The sequence below is a fragment of the Pollicipes pollicipes genome, unplaced genomic scaffold (assembly GCF_011947565.3).
Source record: "Pollicipes pollicipes isolate AB1234 unplaced genomic scaffold, Ppol_2.1 Scaffold_4295;HRSCAF=5057_pilon_pilon_pilon, whole genome shotgun sequence".
Classification (NCBI taxonomy): domain Eukaryota; kingdom Metazoa; phylum Arthropoda; class Thecostraca; order Pollicipedomorpha; family Pollicipedidae; genus Pollicipes; species Pollicipes pollicipes.
In genome coordinates this window covers 5751653-5775099 of record NW_023596461.1, presented here as the reverse complement: position 1 = coordinate 5775099, position 23447 = coordinate 5751653, and the positions used below count along the sequence as shown (strand labels likewise).

Below are 23447 nucleotides of genomic sequence, written 5' to 3'. Positions count from 1 at the left end.
ATTCCAATATCATGTCTCGAACTGCCAGCAACGTGAACTCCCGACGCGTTTGGCCTTCCCGCGATCACTGCCTGATTGACACTGGTTATGAGCTTCTAGTCGGGCTTCGGCTTTCATGGGAATGTATTGAAGCGATGCACCAGCGCGATTACTCTGCGCTTGTAGGGCCCGGTACGGGTGAAGAATTCTGAAAAAGGTTGAACGGGCATAGCTGCAAGAACAAGCCTGCGTTAGTTGACAATCGTTAAAATCGTGCTTGTTGTGATGGCCACTGTCATAACTGCAATACGTGTTCTCATCTGCAATACGTGACCGATCGCCGCAAGCTCTCACCACGCCCTCCCCCCCCCCCCCCCCCTCTAATCACCATTCCTGCCACTATGGCACCAGACCAGCCCAGACACCTCGCGGCCTCTGACAGCCGCCGCTGCTCTCACGGCATCGCACACCATCTCAGACACCGGGCGACCTCTGACAGCCGCCGCTGCTCTCACGGCATCGCACACCAGCTCAGGCACCTCGCGGCCTCTGACAGCCGCCGCTGCTCTCACGGCATCGCACACCAGCTCGGACACCGGGCGACCTCTGACAGCCTCCGCTGCTCTCACAGCATCGCACACCAGCTCAGACAGGGGGCGACCCCTGACAGTCTCCGCTGCTCTCCCAGCATCGCACACCAGCTCAGACACCGGGCGATCTGTGATAGCCGCCGCTGCTCTCCCAGCATCGCACACCAGCTCAGACACCGGGCGACCTCTGACAGCCTCCCCCGCTCTCACAGCATCGCACACCAGCTCAGACACCGGGCGATCTCTGACAGCCTCCCCCGCTCTCACCGCATCGCACACCAGCTCAGACACCGGGCGACCTCTGACAGCCTCCCCCGCTCTCACAGCATCGCACACCAGCTCAGACACCGGGCGATCTCTGACAGCCTCCCCCGCTCTCACGGCATCGCACACCAGCTCAGACACCGGGCGACCTCTGACAGCCGCCGCTGCTCTCCCAGCATCGCACACCAGCTCAGACAGGGGGCGACCCCTGACAGTCTCCGCTGCTCTCCCAGCATCGCACACCAGCTCAGACACCGGGCGACCTCTGACAGCCGCCGCTGCTCTCACGGCATCGCACACCATCTCAGACACCGGGCGACCTCTGACAGCCTCCCCCGCTCTCACGGCATCGCACACCAGCTCAGACACCGGGCGACCTCTGACAGCCTCCCCCGCTCTCACAGCATCGCACTCGTCATCGCCGCCGTATGGTCCGCAGGGCGTTCAACTGGACACACGCCTCGCTCGTGTACTCCAACTCGGACTACGGCAACCGCGGCTACGAGAAGCTGGAGGAGCTGGCGGCCAGCTACGGGGTCTGCTTTTCCACTCCGCTGCGGCTCGATGACGACCGCCACAACCACGATGACGTCCTCGAAAGTCTCGCCACCAAGACGGACGCCAAAGGTTCGGGCCCGCATTATTAGGGTTGATGTCTTTAATCACTTCAGCACCGTAAAGGATCATACACTTCCGAAGGGTATTAGCCTCCTATCCTCCCACTAGGGAAGGAATCATGGCTCGATTTTGTTCCGAATCTCGCCAACAGAGGGGGCGGCACAGCAGAAGTGGCGGGCAGGGGGGGGGGGGGCAAGTGCCCCTCCCCTATCCGGCACGCCGGGGGTAATGTAGCACGTTTTTACTTACTGAAAATTTGAGGATGTTCGTTTTGCCCAAACTGAAGATTTTGTAGCTGCACTTGACTTGCCAAAACTAAAAACAGGGGTCCCATAACTGAGCCGGGGGTACTTAAGGGTGTCCAGGAGACCCTTTTCTGTATCAAGAGGCTCGTCTCGTGAATAAAAACACCCTATTTTGTGTATTTAGAGGAGGCCCCTCTCCTGATTCGGGAGGCCCCTTCATAAACTTACAGCTCTTATCCCGAATCAGAACACACCCTCTGCATATAAGAAAACCCTAGTCTAGACAAGGAGACTTTTATTGCGCCAGAAAACCGCTGCTTTGGATCAGAATTCCGTGTTTTGGAGTGAAAAGGCCCTTTGACGGATTCGGAGGTTCCTTTTTGTCAGAAGCATCCTATTCTGGATTAGCTGCCTCATCTATGTGTGAGAAAGCCTTTTTTAAAACAGGGGGCCCTGCCTTGATATAGACAGGCCAGTTTCTTGATAGGAAATCCCCCTGTATTAATCGGAAGGCCCATGTTTGCGATCTTTAAATTGTCGACACTTAAGCATATGAACATTGATGCTTGTCATCTTAAATTTTGCAGGGGGCCACGCGCCCCTGGTTGCGTTTACCCTTGAATACGGTACTAGCCCTGGAGGCGCCCTGGGAAAATCCACCCCGCAGCCCACAATCCGTGAGGCCGCCCGCCTCTGCAGCGACCATACTTCTGTTTCAACTCACATTTATTTGAGAAAAAAGTGTAGTATTTTGCTACAAAAAATATCGCCATCGCTGGGAAATTTTAAACGTCTTGGTGAGTTGGTAGGTTTTGTGTATTACGCTATTCGTTCCAAGATCTTCCCCGGTTAGAGCACCGGTCTATTAATCGCAGGATTGAGTCAGAGGCTAAAAGCTGGCTGCATCTTTCGATTCTGAGACACGTAGTCGTGCATACAAGACTATGCACCAAAAAGCAAGAGGTCCATTGAGGACCAACTAACACATGACCTTACACCCTATCCCTCATAACAGCTTTAAAAAATACTAAAAGATTCCGTGGAAATAATAATCACAGGCAAGGGCAATGCACAGCACGATGATTACACTGCATCAACCCCTGTGAAGGTGAACTGCAAATTAGCCAAAGGTTGCGTGTGCACCGTGTGGAGATGCGAATGCATGGACACGGAAACATATAATGTAGCTCAACTTCCTACGCCAGTTTAAGTGCGTGTCAGTGTCTGCCGGCAGCTGTGACGCGTCACACTTTGGGGCGCTGGAGAGAACCCGATGCAGGGGCGGAACCAACGGAAATCAGCTGGGCCCATTCCCCAAAGGCAGTGAAAGCGCACCCCTCGCCTTTTTTTAGAAAGAGACGTGGCAAATTGAAAAAAACTTCTCCATTTACAAGACGTTATGTTGAATTCTTCACTGACTGGCTCGCACACTCTGTGGGAAAGGCTGGTGGCGATGATGGGAAGTTGGCCGGCCGGCCGGCCCGGAAGAAGGTCATAGAACTGGACATTGGGTAAAGAAATGCTTGGCGCTATAAAGAGCTCTTAAACAGTAGGAACGTTTTATTCAAATGTGCCTCGAAACTTCGTTATGATAATTACGGTACGTGTGTGCGTGCGTGTGTGTGTGTGTGTGTGTGTGTGTGTGTGTGTGTGTGTGTGTGTGTGTGTGTGTGTGTGTGTGTGTGTGTGTGTGTGTGTGTGTGTGTGTGTGTGTATGTGTGCGCGCGCGCGCGTGCGTGCTTGCGTGCGTGTGTGTGCGTGTGTGTGCGTGTGCTTGTGAAATGCTCATTAATACGGTTAAAACTACAGAAGGATTGAGGCGCGGTATTATATCAAGGACAATGTTTGTGGCTATTAAGGTATTTGTGACTCTCATTACCAATTACGTCGGACGCAGTGATCACACAGTGATCACACACCAAACACTGTAAAGCGTGCCAAATTGTGGTGCCAATCGATCATGCTAATACACTTGCGTGCACATCTTTGCCTCAAACATAAGATATCTGCAGTGGAGATCGTGTTCAAGTTCAATCTAATGAGCTGGAACTACCTGGCCAGCAGAACCAAGCTCTGTCTCAGCATTGCACGAGTGTTTTTGACTTAACACTGCAGATTGGCGTAAGACAAATAGGTCTATTCAAACTGAAGACTAAGATCGATCAAATCACGTTCACGGGACGTTGGCACCTGACTGCATGCTCAGCTGCAGCTGATTAGAACCGATAGCTTCATGGACATAGCAGATCTCAGACCATACTAATTAACGTGTGCTGGCCGGGCGCGGGCCGGCCGCCGGGCTTAACGCGCTCCAAAGCGCGGATATTGCCTCACGAACAGTGAGTCCTGTTAATTCACCGCGACGTCTTCACTGAAATCCCAGACCATGACGCAACCGTCTGTCTGTCCTGCGTAATCTGTCCTGGTTCTTCTAAGTGGTACAGTGTGGTTGCTTCCTCCCAGCGTGGTGCACAAGAAATTACCCGCTCCGCCTGCGTGCGCCTCTCACGAGCACGCATGCCGGCGAAGCGCGCTCGTGAGGAAGCAGCGGCGCCCGGCATTCTATCGTCCGTTGCCACTGTTTCCTCAGGATGTTGTTTGTCGTGGCAGTGCCAACCGTCAGCGAGCAGCCCAGCCAAACATTCGCCGTTTCCCGCGCTGGCAGGACATTGTGCAATGCCGGTGCCAAGAAGCCGCGCGCGCAAGGCCCACCACCGCTCCAAGAAACGCCAATAATTAAACGTACGAGGTTCCACTTAAGTAGTTTTTGCGGCGCGCGCTCTGAGTGATGAGCTTTAACATTCGGCGTGCCCGTTTATCGAAGGATGTAGTGATACTCTCAGATTTGATGACTTGAGTAATGCGGCGTTCTTCGGTTTTCTGCTTTATATGCAAACGAGGGACTGAGGTACTACAGAAGAGGCTCACGGTATAACATGGGATCGCCCGAATCCTGAACGTCCCTGCGCGGGGAAGGTCTCAGATGCGTGGACGGGGTGGGCAGTGGGTTGGCGGGTAATCGCTGATCCTCGGATGAATCCAGTTGCAGAGTGATTTCAATTCTGAAACGCTAGGCTTTTAAGAGACTCCCACGAACTTAAGAAGCGATTCTAGGGCAACAAATGTCTGTGGAAAGTGTCCTCAACCGTCTCTTTGCGTTGGTATGCATGATGTGGCAGCGATGCAAGCCACCATGATGGTCACTGGCTACAGCAGGCCGGGACATGTCTGCCGCCGCATTTCAGATGCTATACGCAGAACCCCATAAAAATCGCTATTAATGAAGCTCATTCCCCAAAACATGAAGATTTTGCTGGTGTTAATTGTTTTGAGGATCTTTGGTGACTTTTTGGTGGATGTCACCGTCCAAGTCTTGAAGGGTGGGGACGAGCATGGGATGGGAGGGGTCGGGGGCTGCCCCAACGCTATATAAAGCTCCACCCGTGGCGAACGCCGTGTGCTTGAGGCAAAGTATAACATAGGCCCGAGAGATGTATGATTTGTTCGATGTTAGGCCTTTTTTGGAACGATGTTTGTGTGACGCTATTAAGCTAACACGCTACACCTGCATTGTTGTTTACTTATCGCAAGTTACACTTACTGCATTTGCATGTACGCAATGGTTCGTCATTCAAAACGGTGTTTGAGACTCACACTATCTCGAGAGCTCATTGGCGGTGTCGGAGCACCTTGTACCTCTGAGACCGTGAACACGAGCTAAAGGCGATGCACGGGGGTAAAAACTGTAGGGATAATACCACGACGTTAGCCAAAAGGAGTTAAACAATTAAAGAAGGTTTTTCTAGGACGTAAGGACATAATGGGCCAACTCCGACGAGAAACGCGACCTTGGGCTTTGGCTAGCTGCCGTTCTTTGGACGGCAACTGTCTCTCCGTTCCCCAGCTTGGTTCTCCGTCCGTGAGCACAGCAAAGCATTTCGCGGGTCCTCAGTCATCGACCAACGAGGCCGCGTGCCATACGCACGAATAACAGCCATTGCGAGATAGCTGCCCACGCTCAGCGGAGGCACCGGAGATAACGGCCCGATATATGGAGGTGCCTTCGGCGATAACAGGCTGCTCATGGTCTCTCGGCGGCGAGACTGCCGCCCACGCCGCACAGTCAGATTAGCCGCACAGTCACATTAGCCGCACAGTGAGATAAGTCGCACAGCAGAATAAGCAGTACAGTCAGATAAGCCGCACAGTTAGATTATCCGCACAGTCAATTAGCCGCACAGACAGATTAGCCGCACAGTTAGATTAGCCGCACAGTCAGATTAGTCGCACAGTCATATTAGCCGCACAGTGAGATAAGCCGCGCAGTAGAATTAGCAGCACGGTCAGAGAAGCCGCACAGTTAGATTATCCGCACAGTCAGATTAGCCACACAGTCAGATCAGCTGCACAGTCATATTAGCCGCACAGTCAGATAAGTCGCGCAGTTAGATTATCCACACAGTCAGATTAGCCACACAGTCAGATCATCAGCGCGGTCAGATTAGCTGCACAGGCAGCACACAAAGAATAGCCGGCCGATTTTGCAGAATGGCTAGTTTTCAAATGTTTGGCAACTTAAACGTTGGATGTCTTGGTGGCGTTTCTCTGTTCATGTGCACCACGTCTGCAAAATCTCCGACATGAGGAGGCTGGCAACTATCAGAAGCGTTGCGCTTGCCAAGTTCCAGGAATGTTAACTGCGTTGCCAGACTGTTTAACTGCATTATAGGATCCGTGCGACGGTCCCGATGGTGAGCTACAGGCGAGCGATGCTCTTGGTAGCGATGCCTGCCCCCCCAGGGACGCGATACGCTGTCGCGCGCAGCGAGCTGATCGGCTTTAGCTGCTGTCTCGTTATGTGACAGGCCTCATGGTCCCGTCGAGCAGGTTCGGCCTAGATATAAATGACCCGTGAGCTGGTCGATGAACATGAGGACATTGATGCTGCATGCAAGGGAAATCTGAAGCTGAAACGGTATTGTTAGTCTTATTCCTCGTAGAGCAGCCGGGAGAGAGAGGAGAAATAGATGTATTGCTGTTTCGGCTACATGCCCTTATCGAGACTAAGGTATCGACTGTTCAGTATTTTTAACAGCAAACCACAATTTACAAACGACCAACATTTATAGGCTTGAACGAGGAGCACTTGCCAGCCATTAATACGATGCAGTATATATCCAACTAAGGATTCAAATGCGTGAAAATACGTGTCATTGCAAACGAGTTGAAATACACAGGCACCGTGCATCACGCAACATTCATGCATGCCAACAATTTTAAGTAAACGGGCATCACACGTCACGCATCGCTTATGCATGCATACGATTTGAATGGAACAGGCGTCATGCATCACACACCAGGCATCTCTCATGCGTGTACATGATTTTAGGCTGACATGCACCATGCAGTAAGGCACTTATCACATTTGCACAATCGTCCATGATGAACCATACATTTTTAGGTCTGGTCGCCGTCTTCTTATAAGAATGGGTTCTCATGTTCCTGTCTGGATCGTCCTGTGTCACTTTAATTTTTGAATTTACTACCCATCTTTGTTTCCATACAGACATGTGGCCAAAATATCAAGGCATCTATTTCTCCTTTTTCCAGTTATTTTACAAGGAATAAGGCTAACAGTACTATCTCATCTATATGCACAATATTGATCCCAAACGCACTTAACATAGGAAACCTGAAGCCGAATACTTATAACTGAACGAGTTTCTTGGCGGCAATAATGAGCCATCGATCTACCCTGGTGCAGCCAGCAAATAGCGTACCTCATATTTGTATTATTTCTGTTGTTTCTCGGAAAATCTTCGCTTCTGGAAGGTCCGTGGTGCATACCTGAGTTGGAGGCACGCGATTCTCTCCGTCAGTCACATGCCTTGCCAGGCAGGCTGCCGCAGGGGCTGTGGCTCATGAGGCAGGGTTGGTTTGCTGCGCGCTTCAATATCACGCATGTGCTTGAAGAGGGTGCTTTAATTAAACAACAGCACAATGTTTGTGTCTTGAGAATCCCTTGGCGTATTATGGGTTCCAAGGTCAGTTGATGGTCCAAGGTGCTAGGCGTGTTTAGAGAATGGGCCATCGATCGGTGCTAGGCGTGTTTAGAAGGAAACGCTGCGCCCGAGACATACAATGCTCACAGCTGGGACCACTTATACACGGCGATTAGAGATCACGCTCACGCTCTGTTCACTGCCAGCACTCATTTTAAAGTTGCCGACTATGCACGAACGGCCTGCGTGAGACAGCCGCGGCTCGCTCACGCTCACGCCCCGGTTCCTCCGCAGTGGTGGTGGTGTTCGCGGACAAAATGACCACAGGGGAGCTGATGCGGCGGGCCAAGCAGCTGGACGTCACTCACGACCTCGTCTGGATCGGCTCCGACGCCTGGTCCTCCCGCGAAACCGTCGTCCACGGCGTCGAGGACGTCATCGAGGTATGACGTCACCGCCGTCGATGGCGTCACTCGGGGCCCCCGAGGCGGCGGACGCGGCGATCGGGTTTCCCCGGCGGGGGCGGTACCGGCTGCCGGAAGTGTGCTCTGGGGGGCGTCCGAGTGATGGTGGGCGCGATTAATCGGCACGCGAGCACACCCAGCCGCACCGGTCGTTCGGCCCCCGCAGACATGTCCGGTACATCGGCAGGTGTCGGCTCGCTGAGCGGACCGCTGAAATGTGACGCATTCTTCCTTGAGCAATCGGAAGGAAGTCTTACAATATCATCAATTTTGAATATCGACGAAATCATTTGCTACAAAGCCTTGAAGTAGCTGAAGTACGCATCACTACGTGCCGACCATGTGGTCTTCAGGACATGGCAAGGATTTGACAGCCATCAGTAATTCAGCGGAATCATTCTTACGACACTAAACACATCTCAAAAGAGTAGCGGCGTCTACAAGACACGTCTGTCTCATAGAAAGCACTCATGTGTTTACCACCGATTTGTGTGCGGCGTGTTGACGTGATGTAATGACAGGCTAGCAAGAGTGATAACATAGAATGTCGAGACGTTTACGCAACGCGGGTGATTTAAGTCCGTCGATGCGCAGACAATGATGCACTCTTCTAAGCGAAATATCGCTGGTGCTCAGTTTAGATGAATGCAATTATTTGACATTGCGAATGTAGAGGTGACCAAAAATGTTCGGAATTGTTTTGATATTTGAATGCAACGAACCGTCAAGGACAAGGCCAAACGGTGCGTTCCTGAAACAAAAAGGCGATTGGGGTCATGTTGGGCCAATGCCCTCCTTTGGCTTACACGAAGTTCACATTAGATCTCTGTTGTTGTTCCTATGGTCAAGAAAGTCGAACTGAGCGTTCAAACTGTCCCATAAAACAAGGTGTCTGATAAAAGAGCAGTGTAGCTTTGACCTCGGTCTGACCTCCATACCTGGCCCAATGTCAATGAACCCATTATAATCCTAAATTCAATTTTCCGGTTTCCAAGAATTAAGGATGCGTCTTATCATCTCAAGCCATGCATCTTAAGGATGCATGGCTTCATTTAACACTCTGCTGTCCTAAAAGATTGAACGGGTCCTTAGGAACTCCTTTTGCTGACAGCCACGACCTAGCTTTGGTCTGCCATAGGTTAGTGACCTAACAAGGTAGATCTAATTGTTTTATGCCAAAATATTGGCTACTCAATTGCATATAGCTACACAAAGTTTTAGGTGGCTGCTCCGTGCCGTTCAGAATCCATTCTGGAATGACTTTGGGGTGGGGGGGGGGGCGAATTGCCACCACCTGAGTGTGTATTAAGAAACGCATTCATACCACATTCAAACCTTCATCTTACTTATGACATAGCTACAAGAACTAAACCGCACGTGGTTGAGCTGCAGCAGATTGGAATGACTCCGACCCCAATACACAATGCGGACAGTGATTGGCTTGCATCAACAACATATTGTCCCCATGACGTCACTAGCTGGTCCGGTCCGCTCCAAACGGCCTCTCCGATGCGTTTCTGGCAGCCATGAACTTCCGTCTGGAGAGATAGCATTTCGTTTAACCGATCACGTGACGTCGTCGAACTGACAGATGCTGCGTCAGATTAGCTTGTGCGTCAGACAGCTTCATCTTTGATATTTTAACAACGCTCTCTCGGTATCTTCGGTCGTGAATTTGTTTTTGAAACCCTGACCTCAGTTGTCGGAGCTGTCAGAAGTTACAGTGTTTGTGATTTGAGAGAAACACCGATCACACTATTGCCGAACGCACCATGTTGGACGAAGAGTCGTGTGAGAATGTCACGAATGACGTCATAAGGGATGTCGCTTCGGAGAGTGACGCTTACTTGACCGTCGCGCAGTGCGCCGCCACTTTGTCACACATCGCGGAAAGGGCCCTCTTAAAGCAGATCATCATAAATGATTGTAGATGATGGATCACCTCATGATAATACCATACACTGGCACCAAGATTTTAATGGATAATTTCAGATAGCGCACAATGCAGTTTGACAATATATCGCGGAATGTACGTGGCGCTGTTTGAATAAACTGACCGTCCATGGTAGCGCGTCGCACCCACGGCCGATATTTCAACGCGAGGAGCGAGGGGCGTCGCCTCCAACTGAAGGCAAACGATGCCAAAGCATGCCCGGCCTCACCCTGACCTCCCGCCGCCCGGCCGGACCGTTCCAGGGCACGATATCGGTGCAGCCGCTGGTGGAGAACCTCAGCGGATTCGATGACTACATGGCCGGCCTGGACCCGCTGGCTCTCCCACTGGCGCGCAACCCGTGGCTGGCCGAGTTCTGGGAGGACACGTTCGCCTGCGCGCTGCCCGGGGCAGCCGGCGGGGCAGACGGCAGGGCAGCCGGCGAGGTAGCAGCGAACCGGGCCGACCGCCCCGCGTGCGACCCTACGCTGCGTCTGACCGAGCAGAGCGGCTACAGGTATGCGGCTGACAGGGCTGCCAGATGGCGAGCGGCCCAGCATGCTGACGGAAAAATCGCCAATCTTGCGGTCAAGTTAGCTGGAAAACCTGCATGCTTCAAATGAGCCGCCGACTAAAGGCGACGGTTCCTTAGGTATGTGGAAAGATGAGGGGCGCTGAAGTTAAAAATTAAAGTGAAATCGAATGGAAGAAGAAAGATGATGATGCTACTGCTTATGATGATGGTGATAGTGGTGTTGGTGGTAGTGGTGGTGGTGGTGGTGCTGCTGCTGATGATGATAATGATGACAATACTAGTACCTCTATTTCTGCTGCTGCTTCTGCTTCTGTTGCTGTTGATGACGATGCCGATGTGTGGATACACATTGAATTAATGTTTGCCAGGCTGCTCTAATTTTCGAAATCTCCGGTTTGTTTGATGCATTTTTAAAGATCCACTTCGAGGGTGCCGGTAGTGGAGTGGTTACTCGCGGCACCACGCGTTTGCGTTAACCACTGCTCGTCTGTGAAACCAGAAGTACGGGGCTCAATACCCCGCGGTGCTCGCCCTTCCTGCCAGGACGAGAGGTCGGGTATGCCACATGGCCCCAACAGCTGAGTGCGTTGTAAAGCTCCAACGACGACGATAACGATCCAGTTGATCCAGTCATCCATTCAGTATGGTTTTAAATGCTCGTCAATAAAAATACCGTTCCCGAAAATAAGTCACCACGGACTAAACATTGATTGTTGCTCGCCACAGTTTGTAAATCCGTGTAAATCGTTTGAGTGCGACCAACATCCATCACATTTACCACCTTTCGCCACATTCTGCCAGCAAACAAATTGGTGGCAGAACACTAAACCGCATCCAAAATGGGCGAACGTGTTTCAGAGCATCAAACGTGGTTTTAGTGATATTTGGAGAAATTTCCGAAATCGCATGAGCTTCAGTGCCGTCAGCGACTGCTTCGCATATGTGCAAAGCAGGCTATATACAGAGAGAATGGCCTCTTCACCATGAAGGCTCGGACGGTAAAAAAATAGTCACATGGCGCATCATGCATCAATTTCTGACCGCTCAATAGGAGGACCAATTGGAGAAACTGGCGGGAAGTGCGATGGACCTCATTGGCAAGTTCTAAAAAGCGGCCTACAAGCTTCTGGATGGGCACCCATCGGCCCTCCAGCAGCGGAAACGCTCTGCATGGCTGGTGTGAATGCTAGCACACAAGCCGATGATGATGGTCCGCGCAGCGACTGCATCCGTAATACCCACAAATGTCGGCCGCTTCGTCTGAAGTTTAGCGGAAGCCTGTCAGGAGACCTGCACCCGGTGGCGTTTAATATATAGTATTAGCGCAAGAACATTGGCAAGAGAAGGGCCAATCTAGTCGCAGCCCCTTTCTGAGCCAAAAGTTTTAACTAAATGCTTCGTGATTCAGAGGAATTTGATCCCAATCGCGTGATGGGGAGACGATTTGACATTCGACCTGGCTACGCGACTGCACTAGCACAACAGGCTTGACTCACGGCGAGTGGCAGTGCATAAGTTCGAGAGAAATTACCACGGATCGAAGCTGTAGGTCTACAGCATTGACGTCCACATAAGGAGTCACATCTCTCGACCGATGGAAGATATACGACGGTCGGCGTGTCATGATTGGCATGCTGAGGCGCAGATCAAGACTCCTCCGCACTTGTCACAATTCGGCCTGTCTTTGTGGTGGCGTTGCTGTCCACGCACAAAGTGACCCTTGAAAGGACGCTGGCTTCAACGGCATTCGAGCAAACGGTATGGATCCAGACTTGAACAAATGAAAGCGAGGAATCTCGGGAATGCCTCATTCTCCATTCTCCTAGAGCTGTTTACAAATTAGCGTATCGATATCTACTGATTTCAGCAACTCAAGAACGATATCTTAATTCTCTATGCTTGTAGTTCATATAAATCAACAATGTTCGACTATTTAAACGGTAGTTGCTGCTTAAGTACTGGCACCCAAGCACTTTTCGGCAATTTCCATAAAGGCAACTTGTGTCAGTGCTTCCCTGGGCCTGACCCTGGGCCTAGCAAAACTTGGAAGGCACTGCCAGTGCGGATGTTCCCACGGTCAAGGTCAGAGCAACATGTCCAGTGGCCGGACGACCGCATCGCGTGATTCCAGAACGAGTGTTGTTGACTCTTTCTTGGAAAGTTTGACACTGCTACAATGAACGGCCTGCAGTGCACTGTCAGACGACTCAAGTCGATCAGGTCCAGCTTGTCTGAACGGGTGTCACGGTATGAGAACTAATGGTACATTGCTGTTCATTGTCTGATTTTTCCAGTGCATGATGTGCAGTAAACTCTGCCAGGCTGGCTCCCGTGTAACACACATAACACACACGCCACGGGGACAGCTTGAAGCTTCCGTGTCATAAAACTGCATATTCTGCCCAGTTGATTCACGAGTTTAGCCTTGACTTATTTGACACGAGGCTTCTGGTTCGTGGTGCGACCCTCACTCAAGCCTGTGTCGTTGGATTGTCAGTACTGAAGAATGGCGACTAATGCTTCAATATATTTTCGTTTCAATGAGTTATTGACACATCTACGGGAATGAGAATTGTTCGGTCGTGATTTATTGCGTGCCTTTTATTTATGTGGTCAAAATATCAAACTTCATTCTTTGCATTCCCGGCAATAGTTACTTAATTTCTCTTGCCATTCTAAGCTTCTGCATTTATCACTTCCACTGTTGTACTGTTATTTACTGTCACTCATTTAGTTACTATTAGTACCACACAAAACACTGATGTAGAAGATGCATGCTAGACAGACGTACACTCGGCGGGTCTTCTCAAGCCGTCGAGTTTCTGCAGCGCCACTGCCACAGACCTGAGCCTGCCCTCACGGCCTCTAATGCCCCACGCGCCGGGCGGCAGGTCACGTCCAGGCCGTGATTTGCCCGGCAGTGTCAATGGCAGCGCGCCATCGTCAGTCATCATGTCCGCCGATTTATCATGGATTGTTCCAAGTCACGTGTCATGCTCCCTGTTCACCGTCAAGCGTCGTTCAAGACAAGCAGCAGTGCCGGCGCCATCGTGCAGAAAAGGATTCAGTTGCATGCATATCCCCATACCACCATATATAGACGAACTATATATATATATATATATATATATATATATATATATATATATATATGCGCACATGTATGCGTAACTAGCAGTGTGTCCGGTAAGTCAGGGCTCCAACGACCTTTGAGCACATAGAACCATTTTTGCTTGAGATAAGTGAGATATAGCCTATGCTTATATTAGTGAATATTAATAGCGGATTTATAAGACCAAAGATGAACCAGCATATTTTCCCATGAGGCCTTGTCAGGACTGTTAACAACGGAATAAGCCAAACATTTGGAAAAAGGCCCGTTCTGTGGGCTTTATTTCCACTCATATGAGTATATGAGCTTATGCCTATGACCACGTCTCCACACCTGTGTCTCCACACCTACCCACACCACGCCTACGTCATAAGTCTCTTAATTATACCCGTTAAGTAATATCCGACGTACACCAATTTTTTGCTTCTGTTCAACTTTTCCGCTCCGACTCAACGTTCAGCGATTTTCGTTGCACCCTGTTCATCAGAACGGCAACTTCTCTTGTTGGGAGGAAGCTCTCATAATCAGCGTCTTATTTGGATTTGGAAAGGAGACCGACGCTGCGATGCATGTGATGAAAAGTTGCTTCCACAACTCCCCAAACATGCGCGTCATCACTCCGCATGTCGAAACGAGGTTTTACGATTTTCAAGTTCTTCGAGGGAGTGTGAAGATGTCGGACGCCGTCAACAGAATTCATATCATTACTCAGCAAGATTTTTAAAAAAAACTTGCGACAGCCTTGAGCACGGCTTCTGAGCGGCATTACGGCTTCATGCGTTCGAGACATGCTGTCCGTGGTGATCAAATCCGCATTAACTCATTATCAGAACGACTGGTTGCATGATTTTGGTTCTCATACTTGATGCCAGATATGATTCCTTCCATTTCTTTGATTGATTTCACGGAGTGTCGAATGTCAGACCTTTTCTAAGAGGCGGATGTTCCGCCAGGCACCAGAAGACGTGCGAGTGCAAACCGATTGTACCACTGGACCACTCAATGTCAATAGGAGAGCATATTTGTAATTCGCATAATGTGAAGCCATCCTTGTCCGACAGACAGCAGAAGTACCTGCACTTCGTTCGGGACGCCACGTGGGCCTTCGCCAACGCCCTCAATGACATGCATCTGGACCTATGCAAGGGTCAGCCGGGGTTGTGCTCAGGCATGCAGCACATCGAGGGCTACACCTTACGCCAATACCTGTCCAAGGTCCATTTCAAAGGTCAGTCAAAACGCCTGGAAATCTCGCCGTAGTGTGATTCTTTAAAACCATCTGCAATCTTGGCGCATTCGCGGCCGGCAAACTACTAACATCGCTAAAGATGATGCATTTTGCTATTCGTTATTATTAGGGAATGGTCGACAAGTTACCCTGGCATGCACAGGGGGCACCAGGGCTACTACAGATTTAAGGCTCAACAGTATTTAGACGAGTGCAGAATGAGGTAGCAAGCCTGGGAACTGAAAACATTCTTTGAATTTTCAGACCAGAACAACCAATCGTTTCGGTTTCTGAACGGCAGCGGCGAGGGTCCTCCACGCTACTCGATCTTGAATTTCCAGCGTGACAAGCAAGGAGGCTACTTCTGGAAGAACGTTGGCCAGTACTCGTGTCCGTATCTACCATGGCTCTCCCCCTCTTTCTCTCACCCCTCTATCACGTGCGTCTATGGTATCTACCATGACATCTTTTCTCTCGCTATCTCTTGTCTCCCCACTTTCCTTCCCTCCTTACGTTTTCTCATTTCTCTCAAATGAAATTTCTTTGTCATCTCATTTTCTCTCGTGCCTTACTCAGACTATTTCATCCGTGGAAAGCAGCAGAGGACACGTAATTACTGCCAGACCGCCGCCTTACCGCGAGAAACGCACATCCACTTGCCTCATCCCAAGTGTGAGAGGACGCGCAGTGAAGTAGTTAAGCAGTGAAGTAGTAGCAGTGAAGTGGTGCAATAGCCGTCGAGCTGCCAGTGGCACTAGCTGACGCCGCTCACCACGGCTCCGAAGCTCAGCGCAAAGGAGCGGAGCGGGTCGATGATTCGGCGCCACTCTGCGACTGACGATTGTCGGCTATATTAGGTTATCAGGGCGATACAGGCTTATCTCCCGCTACAGACCACGTGCGGTCGCAGAGCGTAAGGGCGCCCGCGTCGTGTGGAGTACGGCGGACGGGTGCCACGTGGAATAACGCACCCGGATATTGGTCACCCTCGAGTATTGATTTCTGCACCCAGCGAGACCTGCGGACCGGCCAGCGAACTTGACGCGTCATGTCCGGGGCGCATTCACGGAAGGTGGCCACGGCTTGTTTGCGATCAAGTGGTGCCACTCCGCCCAGGTCTAGCACACTGCATTGAACTTCTTCTTCAGATAGGCTCTCAACGGAACAGCTGTTGAATCAGATTACTCTGATGCCAAAAGAACTTGCCACAAAAACGACAATAGTGCGCACAAAACACGTTGGAAGTTCGACAGACAGTGCACACGCTAAAATGAAACGGCATTACATGTTGTTTCGATTTCGTGCTGGTTGATGTGTAATTGCTAGACAGAATAAATGCCGCACGGTTATTTCATTTTTCATTCAAATGATAGCTTTCTCAAATAATTTAAGATTTACACTATACAGCCACAGTGTTTGTGATATAAACACTGGACTCCAACTACGACTCCATCACAAAGAGTATTGACAACGGAACCAGTGTTTACTCTATGACGTCTTTTATCCAGCACCTTTGTTTGCTCTATGACGTCCTTTACCTAGTACCTCCACGTATATTGAAGGTTGATAACCCAGCACATGAGCACTGATCTCATAACTTCTTCCAATTAAACATTACTGTGTAGGTTTTTTCCATCTTCTAAACTGAGCTTCGCCGGACGCATCGCCACCGCGAAATAACGGACATGTGTTCTCGCCCCCTGTCTGTTTTTCACGTACTTTTACGTATATTTTTACTATCCTTTCCGCCGCTCAGTGACGGAGGACGGATCCTCCAACCTGGTGCTGCGCAGGGAGGAGATCCTGTTCAAGGCTGGTGGACGCCGCGACTTTCCTACCTCCGAGTGCGGCACCCCCTGCCTGCCGCACCAGGTCAAAGTGAAGAAGGTGAGAGGCGCGCATCGTGGTCGAGCGGTCCGTGCCGGCGACCTGCAGGAAGTTCTTTTGCGGATAGTTCAAAAGTTCGCAAAATAGCCAGCGGTTCTTGGTTTCAGTGCGTTACTTCAGACGCTTGTTCTAGCAAGGCACTTGTTGAATCACGTGGTATTGAGATGTTAGCTGCATATTTTTAGACGTGTGATCCGGATGTAAGTCACCCAGCGTTTGCAGTACGGTGCCATTCATGAGGCAATTTAGTTTGTGGACCTTCTTCCCAAGTTTGCCTCCCATACCGACATCTTTCACAAGCACTCATCACAGCATCAACAGCTTCATTTCCAATCTCCTTTGACTCACCTGCCTCCTTTGACCCACGGTCGTCCGTCACCGCGCCCTTTCCTGGCCGTTCCCTGCGGCGCTCCTCCGTCCAGCAGCCGCCGTCCAGCGCCTCCCATCTGACGCCCGGCGCCGACTCCGACTGCTGACCATGACGCCGGGCCGGTCGGCCGGCAGGAGAACGACCTCTGCTGCTGGACATGCCGCACGTGCGGCAGCTACCAGGTGGTGCGGGACGACTACGACTGCGAGGAGTGCAAGCCCGGCTTCCTGCCGTCGCCCAACCAGCGCCACTGCATGATCGTGCCGGTCACCTTCGTCGACTACTCCAGCCCCTGGGCAGTGGTCGCCATGACGTTCGCGGCGTTCGGTGAGTGTGGCGTGTATCGCGTTAGCGCGCTCCCTGCAGTGCGCTTCACTCGCACGCGCTGGGCTTTGGTCAAAGTGGAAGGATTGTCATGGCAAAACGCGCTCAGGCGCGACTGTTGAGTGACAAGGAAGGCAAGAGAATGTGTAAATGGACGTACCATCATCCAGCCTGGCATAAGTGCCGACCTCGCCTGAGTGACAAACTTTTCACGTCGCATGAAGCAAGAGTACCATCCTCAGAAGGCCTAACCCACGTGTGGGACCGAGCTCAAATCCGGGTTGCGCCATGGTCTCTGAGCACTTATATGGCCATGCTGTCGCTGGCGCTCCATTACAGTGGCGTGACGTTGTGCGTCGCGTTCTCTTCAAAACAAGTATACTTTCCCCTTGCCTGGAAATGCCCCAGTGACGAGATCGGTGCAGACAACAAATGAGTGGTGCACCTGATCATTTTCCATCGATGCGGAGGTGGAAGATGTCATCGGTGCCAGAGATGCCGAAGATGTCGTCGATGCCGAAGATGCCGAAGATGCCGTCGATGCCAAAGATGCCGAATATGCCGCCTTGGATGCTGGCATTTGTGTTCGCACAGCCCGCTGCTGCGGCCGCTGCGCTCGATAGCCTGCGACACCGATGCTTCGGAGACCACCACCAGAGCTACACCACGTGCGCCCTCTCCGTAGTAAATCTACACAATCACCACCGACTGGGGTCGGGCGCTCCCACGGCGCCGCACAGACGACTGCACAGGGAATGCTCCACATTCGAAGATATTAAAGCAAGCATGGCACATGGTGAAGTAACCTCACTTATGACTAGCGATATACTTTTTAATAGAAATACAAATATAGTGGTATAAATACAGAGATATAGTTGGCTGCTGCTCCAGCCGACACGATTTCCTTGTTAAGTAACATCATCTTCAATGCGTTATGATATAATGACGGCATCGTATCATGCACAACATTGATTGATAACCAATTGAAGGCTGTTATATTTGGAATCGTGCTCACGAACGCCAGACATGAAAGCCTCAGCAGTCATATTTTTCTTGGCCTTGATCGCCGCATGGCTTATGGAATGGCAGGATTTACACGGCACTGTGATGACGTCATGAATGCTGAGATGACGTCGAAATACTCTCCACGAAATACTCTGCCCATTTTCGTGGGCGTGTAGCTCAGAACCTAGAGGGACTTAGGTCTCAAGAAGGGCAGGATTGTGCACAGCACCGAAAGGTCTTCTTGTATGACTATTTCAGTTCAAAACGCCATATAAATGTGGAGCACTTCCTTAAGCTGCGATCCACCGCCGCCGTGCGGACGGTAATGATCGCTGGACGCCACGCGCTCTCGCGCGCCGGCCGGCGAGCTGCGTCAGCGCGCGGAGAAGCCCGTCGCCGAACGGCGCACCGCCGGTCGCCTTAGGACGGCGATAAGGCGAGAGTGGCGCTGCGCCGTCCGCCGCGCCCAATCCTGCGCTGAGTTATGGTCGACGGGGGAACGGCATTTTGTGACCTATGGCGCGGCACCAGCGAGCGACCTTCGGCGCTCGAGTTGAGTTTCGTAGAAGGTCGGATTCTGTTTATGTTTTGCCCATCACTGACGGCAAAATAACAAATTTCGGATTTCCGGATGGTCTCGCGCCAGCAGGCATGGTCGGCGGCATGCCATTTTTTAATTCAGATCGATGATTAAGTATGAGATTCTCTGAGACAGCGCATGCCGGGACCGTGGATACATAAAGGAATGTGTCAGCGTACAATGATATATTATCAGCGCAAATGCGCCGCATTCTTCGGGAAAACGAGACGAATAGTTCGCTTCCTAGATGCTGCGTTGCAGAAGATAAAACAACAAAGGCTTTGCAACAAGCGCCAGCAGTTGGCTATGAAGTGTACGTTACGAATGCCTTTGTTTGTGATCAAACTACTGGGTGCCCTCGCCAATGCGCTGGCAACTTTTCCTTTCGGATGTAGCTGAAATATTCTTTTTGAACTCTATGGTGGGCTATTTGAGTGTAATGTGCAGCAATTTGTCTTCATATGCTCCATAATAAAATTTAACCTATGTGTCATCCGATGAACGACACTGTCCCTATTGCTGTTACGATTACAAACATTAACAATTACGGACAATAAACCCCTCTGAAGTGGACCAGTCTGACTGTGTCCACTTAAGGTGAACATAATCCGATTTCAAAAAGTTATCTGACCGCCGATACGGTGTCGGCGGAGTATCTTGAACACGGCTACTGCCCAGCAGATACATGTGGTCCCGCACTTGCATCACAACCATCCATAAATTCTTGCAGATAATGGACACAACCTCCAGAAACGCAGCCCTCGTCGTCTGGCATCATGTTAAGTATTCCCTGGCCTATGATTGAACCCTGCCATCCAGCTGATGTCAGCGCGCCTCCTGCAGGGATCGTGGTGACCGTGCTGTGCGGTCTGATCTTCGCCGCGCACGCCTCCACGCCCGTCATCAAGGCCTCGGGCCGCGAACTCAGCTACCTGCTGCTCGTCGGCAACCTGCTCTCGTTCGGCATGACCTTCCTGATCGTGGCCCGCCCCACGGACGCCACATGCGGCCTGACGCGCTTCTTCCTCGGGCTCTGCTACACCGTCTGCTACGCGGCCATCGTCACCAAGACCAACCGCACGTCGCGCATCTTCACGCGGCGGCCGGTCAAGCACCGCACGCGCTACACGTCGCCGCAGTCGCAGCTGGTCATCACGGCCATCCTGACGTCGGTGGAGGTGATCGTCAACGCCATCTGGCTGCTGTACCGGCCGCCGGCCACGCTCGTGATCTCGCCGACGCGGGAGCAGCGCGTGCTCATCTGCGACGGGCTGGACGACAGCTCCTACCTAATCGGTGAGGGAGGGGGGGGGGGGGGGAGGGCGTAGTGTTGCGTGCTGTTGTTGTAAGCTAGCTAGGCTTAAAGCTGAGGTTGGTCAGTACCGGTGTGGTGCAATGCTGTTTTCGAGTGGCCCGTAAGAGGGCGGACGACTAGCGTGGATGGCGCGTCCAGCGAAAGTCTTTGTATTCCAGCCACGTCATCCCATACAGCATTCACGTATGCTGTTTGGCGTGCATGATTAAACACATGTTTGCCCGTCTTTGACACCGCTATCAACAGGATAGTATGTAAACGAGGCACTGTGGACCCAAGTAAACGGCTTCCAGAATGCTGATCAAGACTTGAAAATCTCCGAGTGATCGAGAAGACAACAGCTTCAGCACTATGGTCCTGCTAAGTCGGCAGCCCAGACCGAGCATCAGCAGCAGGTGATGAGTCACTGCTCCGCTGCAGGCCTGATCTATCCGCTGATCCTGATCGGCTTCTGCACAATATACGCCGTCAAGACTCGCAAGTGTCCGGGCGGCTTCAACGAGGCGCGCTACATCGTCTTCACCAGCTACACCACCTGCGTGCTCTGGCTGGCCTTCGTGCCGCTCTACATCGCCGCCACCGACCATGCCCTCCGCACCGTCACGCTGGCTATGTCGCTCTCTCTCAGGTCAGCGAGCGAACGTCGCCCTTCCTCTGGCCAAGAGCCGAGCAGTCGATGTTTGAGAGATGCGCCCTGACCGTGGTCTAGCAATACTCGATAGGCTTGCTGACTTGATTATGATTCAGGAAAGCTCGCGTTCAGTTTGCGCCGCCCTGATGCTCGCGTTGCGGTCGCCACTCTCAGCCGTCCCCGTTCAGACCAGTCGCTGTCCGGCTGCTCGCTCTGTGTAGCGCAGTCACTCCTGTAACGCCTGGCCACGCCCTGCAGCGGTCTGGTGCAACTGGCCTGCCTCTTCTTCCCCAAGATATACGTGGTGGTCTTCAAGCCGGAAAAGAACACACGGGATGCCGTGATGGCGCACCGCTCCCACGCGTTCATCCCCACGTGTCATTCAACACCCGTGGTGCTCATCAACGGCACCAGCAGGGGTGAGTAGTGCTCCCCCCCCCCCGCCCTCTGGCAGCGCGTGAAAACTGTGACGTCACCATAGCGTCCGATGTCTGCCGGTGCCGCTCGTTTACATGCAAATCCGACTCCTTTTCGCGGCTCGCTAGAATTGGTAATGGTTCTATGAATTGCGTATTACTAGAAGCCAATTTAAAACCCGCTTTCTGTTCGAATCCGGGATCGAACGTGGCGCAAACTGATGTCAGTAGCAAAAGGAGCTACAAATATATTGCACGGGCACCCACGCGCCTCCCAGGCCAAAGATATCAGTGCCAAATTGTGCATGCCATGGGGACCAAAGGCGGCACAGATGTCGTGACCTTCAAACAGGGGCATAGTTTTGCGAAGTTAGTTGGTGAGGGATGGGATAAACAAGGAAAAATGACGCAATCTGCAGCAACAATATGCCAACAAGTAGGTTTCTCCTTGGATTCTGCCCACTTTCTTCCCAAAGTTGAGGGGAGGCTGAAACCCATGTTGGTGGCTGAAGCCCCCCCCCCCCGAACTAAATGGGAAGCTGCATTCCTAGTGTCGCAAATGGCGCAGTTCCGAGTGCACCCTACTGAGAGGCCGTGCAGCATTGTCTAAATACTAATATTTTGGTGAGCAGCGCTCCGCAAGGGACCGGCGCACGGCCTGCGCACGGCGCGCAGAGCGTTTGTAGCAAATCCCATATAATCTTCCATTTATCTCCGACCATAACTGTACGAACAATACAGAAAATGTGGTACCAATACTAATTTTAAAGTCAATTATTTCTATGCATTTCAAGAATGTTAATTTTAAACTAGAAAAAGCTCACAACTCTCTCAAAAATTGAGGGGGGACCGGGCCATGTCTTAAAAGCGAAAAAATTCAGGCAAACAGTGCAATTTTAAGAAATTAATTAAAAATGAAAAAAGAAGTTCTATAATTTTAAGAAATTGGTCTTTTTACCTTCCAAAACTTCTACAAGTCCAGTTTTTAAATTCTAAAACGTTTCTTGAGGTAAAAGAGGCGGAGTCCGGTGAGTTTTAAGAAAACAAGGCAAGTTTTCGGGCTTGATCCTTCCCACGCAGCATTTCCTCAAAAACTGTATTATACCTATCAGGTTATTCCACATTGCTGTGTTATTCCTAGACGTTCGTCAGCATGTACACGGATACACAACACAAAGAAAAACACAGGATATTAATATGCCACGTACTTTAAGTAATGTCATGGACACGCGATTTGAAAGTGGAAAGAAGCCAGCCCACAGAATCGTTACTGATGACACGCTTGTCGCACATATGCGCGATAGGCTGAATCGACAATCACCAAATTACATTGCAATAGGATACAAAGTGGCGCTGATAATAAACAATGTAAAATCTGAAGAGCTTCTTGAGCAAAAATCAATAACAGATGGGAGGGAACCAATTTACTAAAGAACCACTTTCGGGCCTGTCGATAGTAGCGGCACCTATATCGACAATATTTCTGAAGTGAGCTGTAATGTTGTATGACTGATAGGGACTATAAATGACTATAAAACCATACCTTAGGGAGGAATTTTGGTTAAAGATGGAAACAACACAAAGCTGCAAGCTAAAGCTGTATTCAGCGGCAGCAGCTCCTCGGAATGAGCCCAGTAGCCGTTCGTCTGCAGCGCCGGCCAGGCGATGGTGTGGACACCCAGCGGCTGCAGGCGGAGCAGCTGAACGCTGCGGTGCAGGCTTTGGCGCCGGAGGTGCAGCTGCTGTTCTGGTGAACCATAAACCAGACCAGAACGTAATGGGCCACGATTAATTTATTTTATTATATTATAATGCATATTATAATATTTTATAATATACATTAGACTATAATGTATATTATGCTATAATGATGTTTTAATATAAAATAATATTATAAAATTTATATATATATATATATATATATATATATATATATATATATATATATA

The 23447-nt window shown here is 50.9% G+C and overlaps 1 protein-coding gene across 1 annotated transcript in view; it reads left to right on the top strand.

Annotated features, from left to right (window-relative positions):
- LOC119096592 (metabotropic glutamate receptor) overlaps positions 1–23447 on the top strand; it is a 49291-nt gene that overhangs the window by 18073 nt on the left and 7771 nt on the right. Inside the window, exons 5-14 of the mRNA XM_037219494.1 lie at positions 1273–1460; positions 6562–6607; positions 7919–8141; positions 10359–10612; positions 14804–14970; positions 16727–16857; positions 17362–17554; positions 19980–20432; positions 20872–21079; positions 21341–21501. Coding sequence (XP_037075389.1) covers positions 1273–1460; positions 6562–6607; positions 7919–8141; positions 10359–10612; positions 14804–14970; positions 16727–16857; positions 17362–17554; positions 19980–20432; positions 20872–21079; positions 21341–21501 — 2024 coding nt within the window. The remainder of the gene's footprint in view (positions 1–1272; positions 1461–6561; positions 6608–7918; positions 8142–10358; positions 10613–14803; positions 14971–16726; positions 16858–17361; positions 17555–19979; positions 20433–20871; positions 21080–21340; positions 21502–23447) is intronic.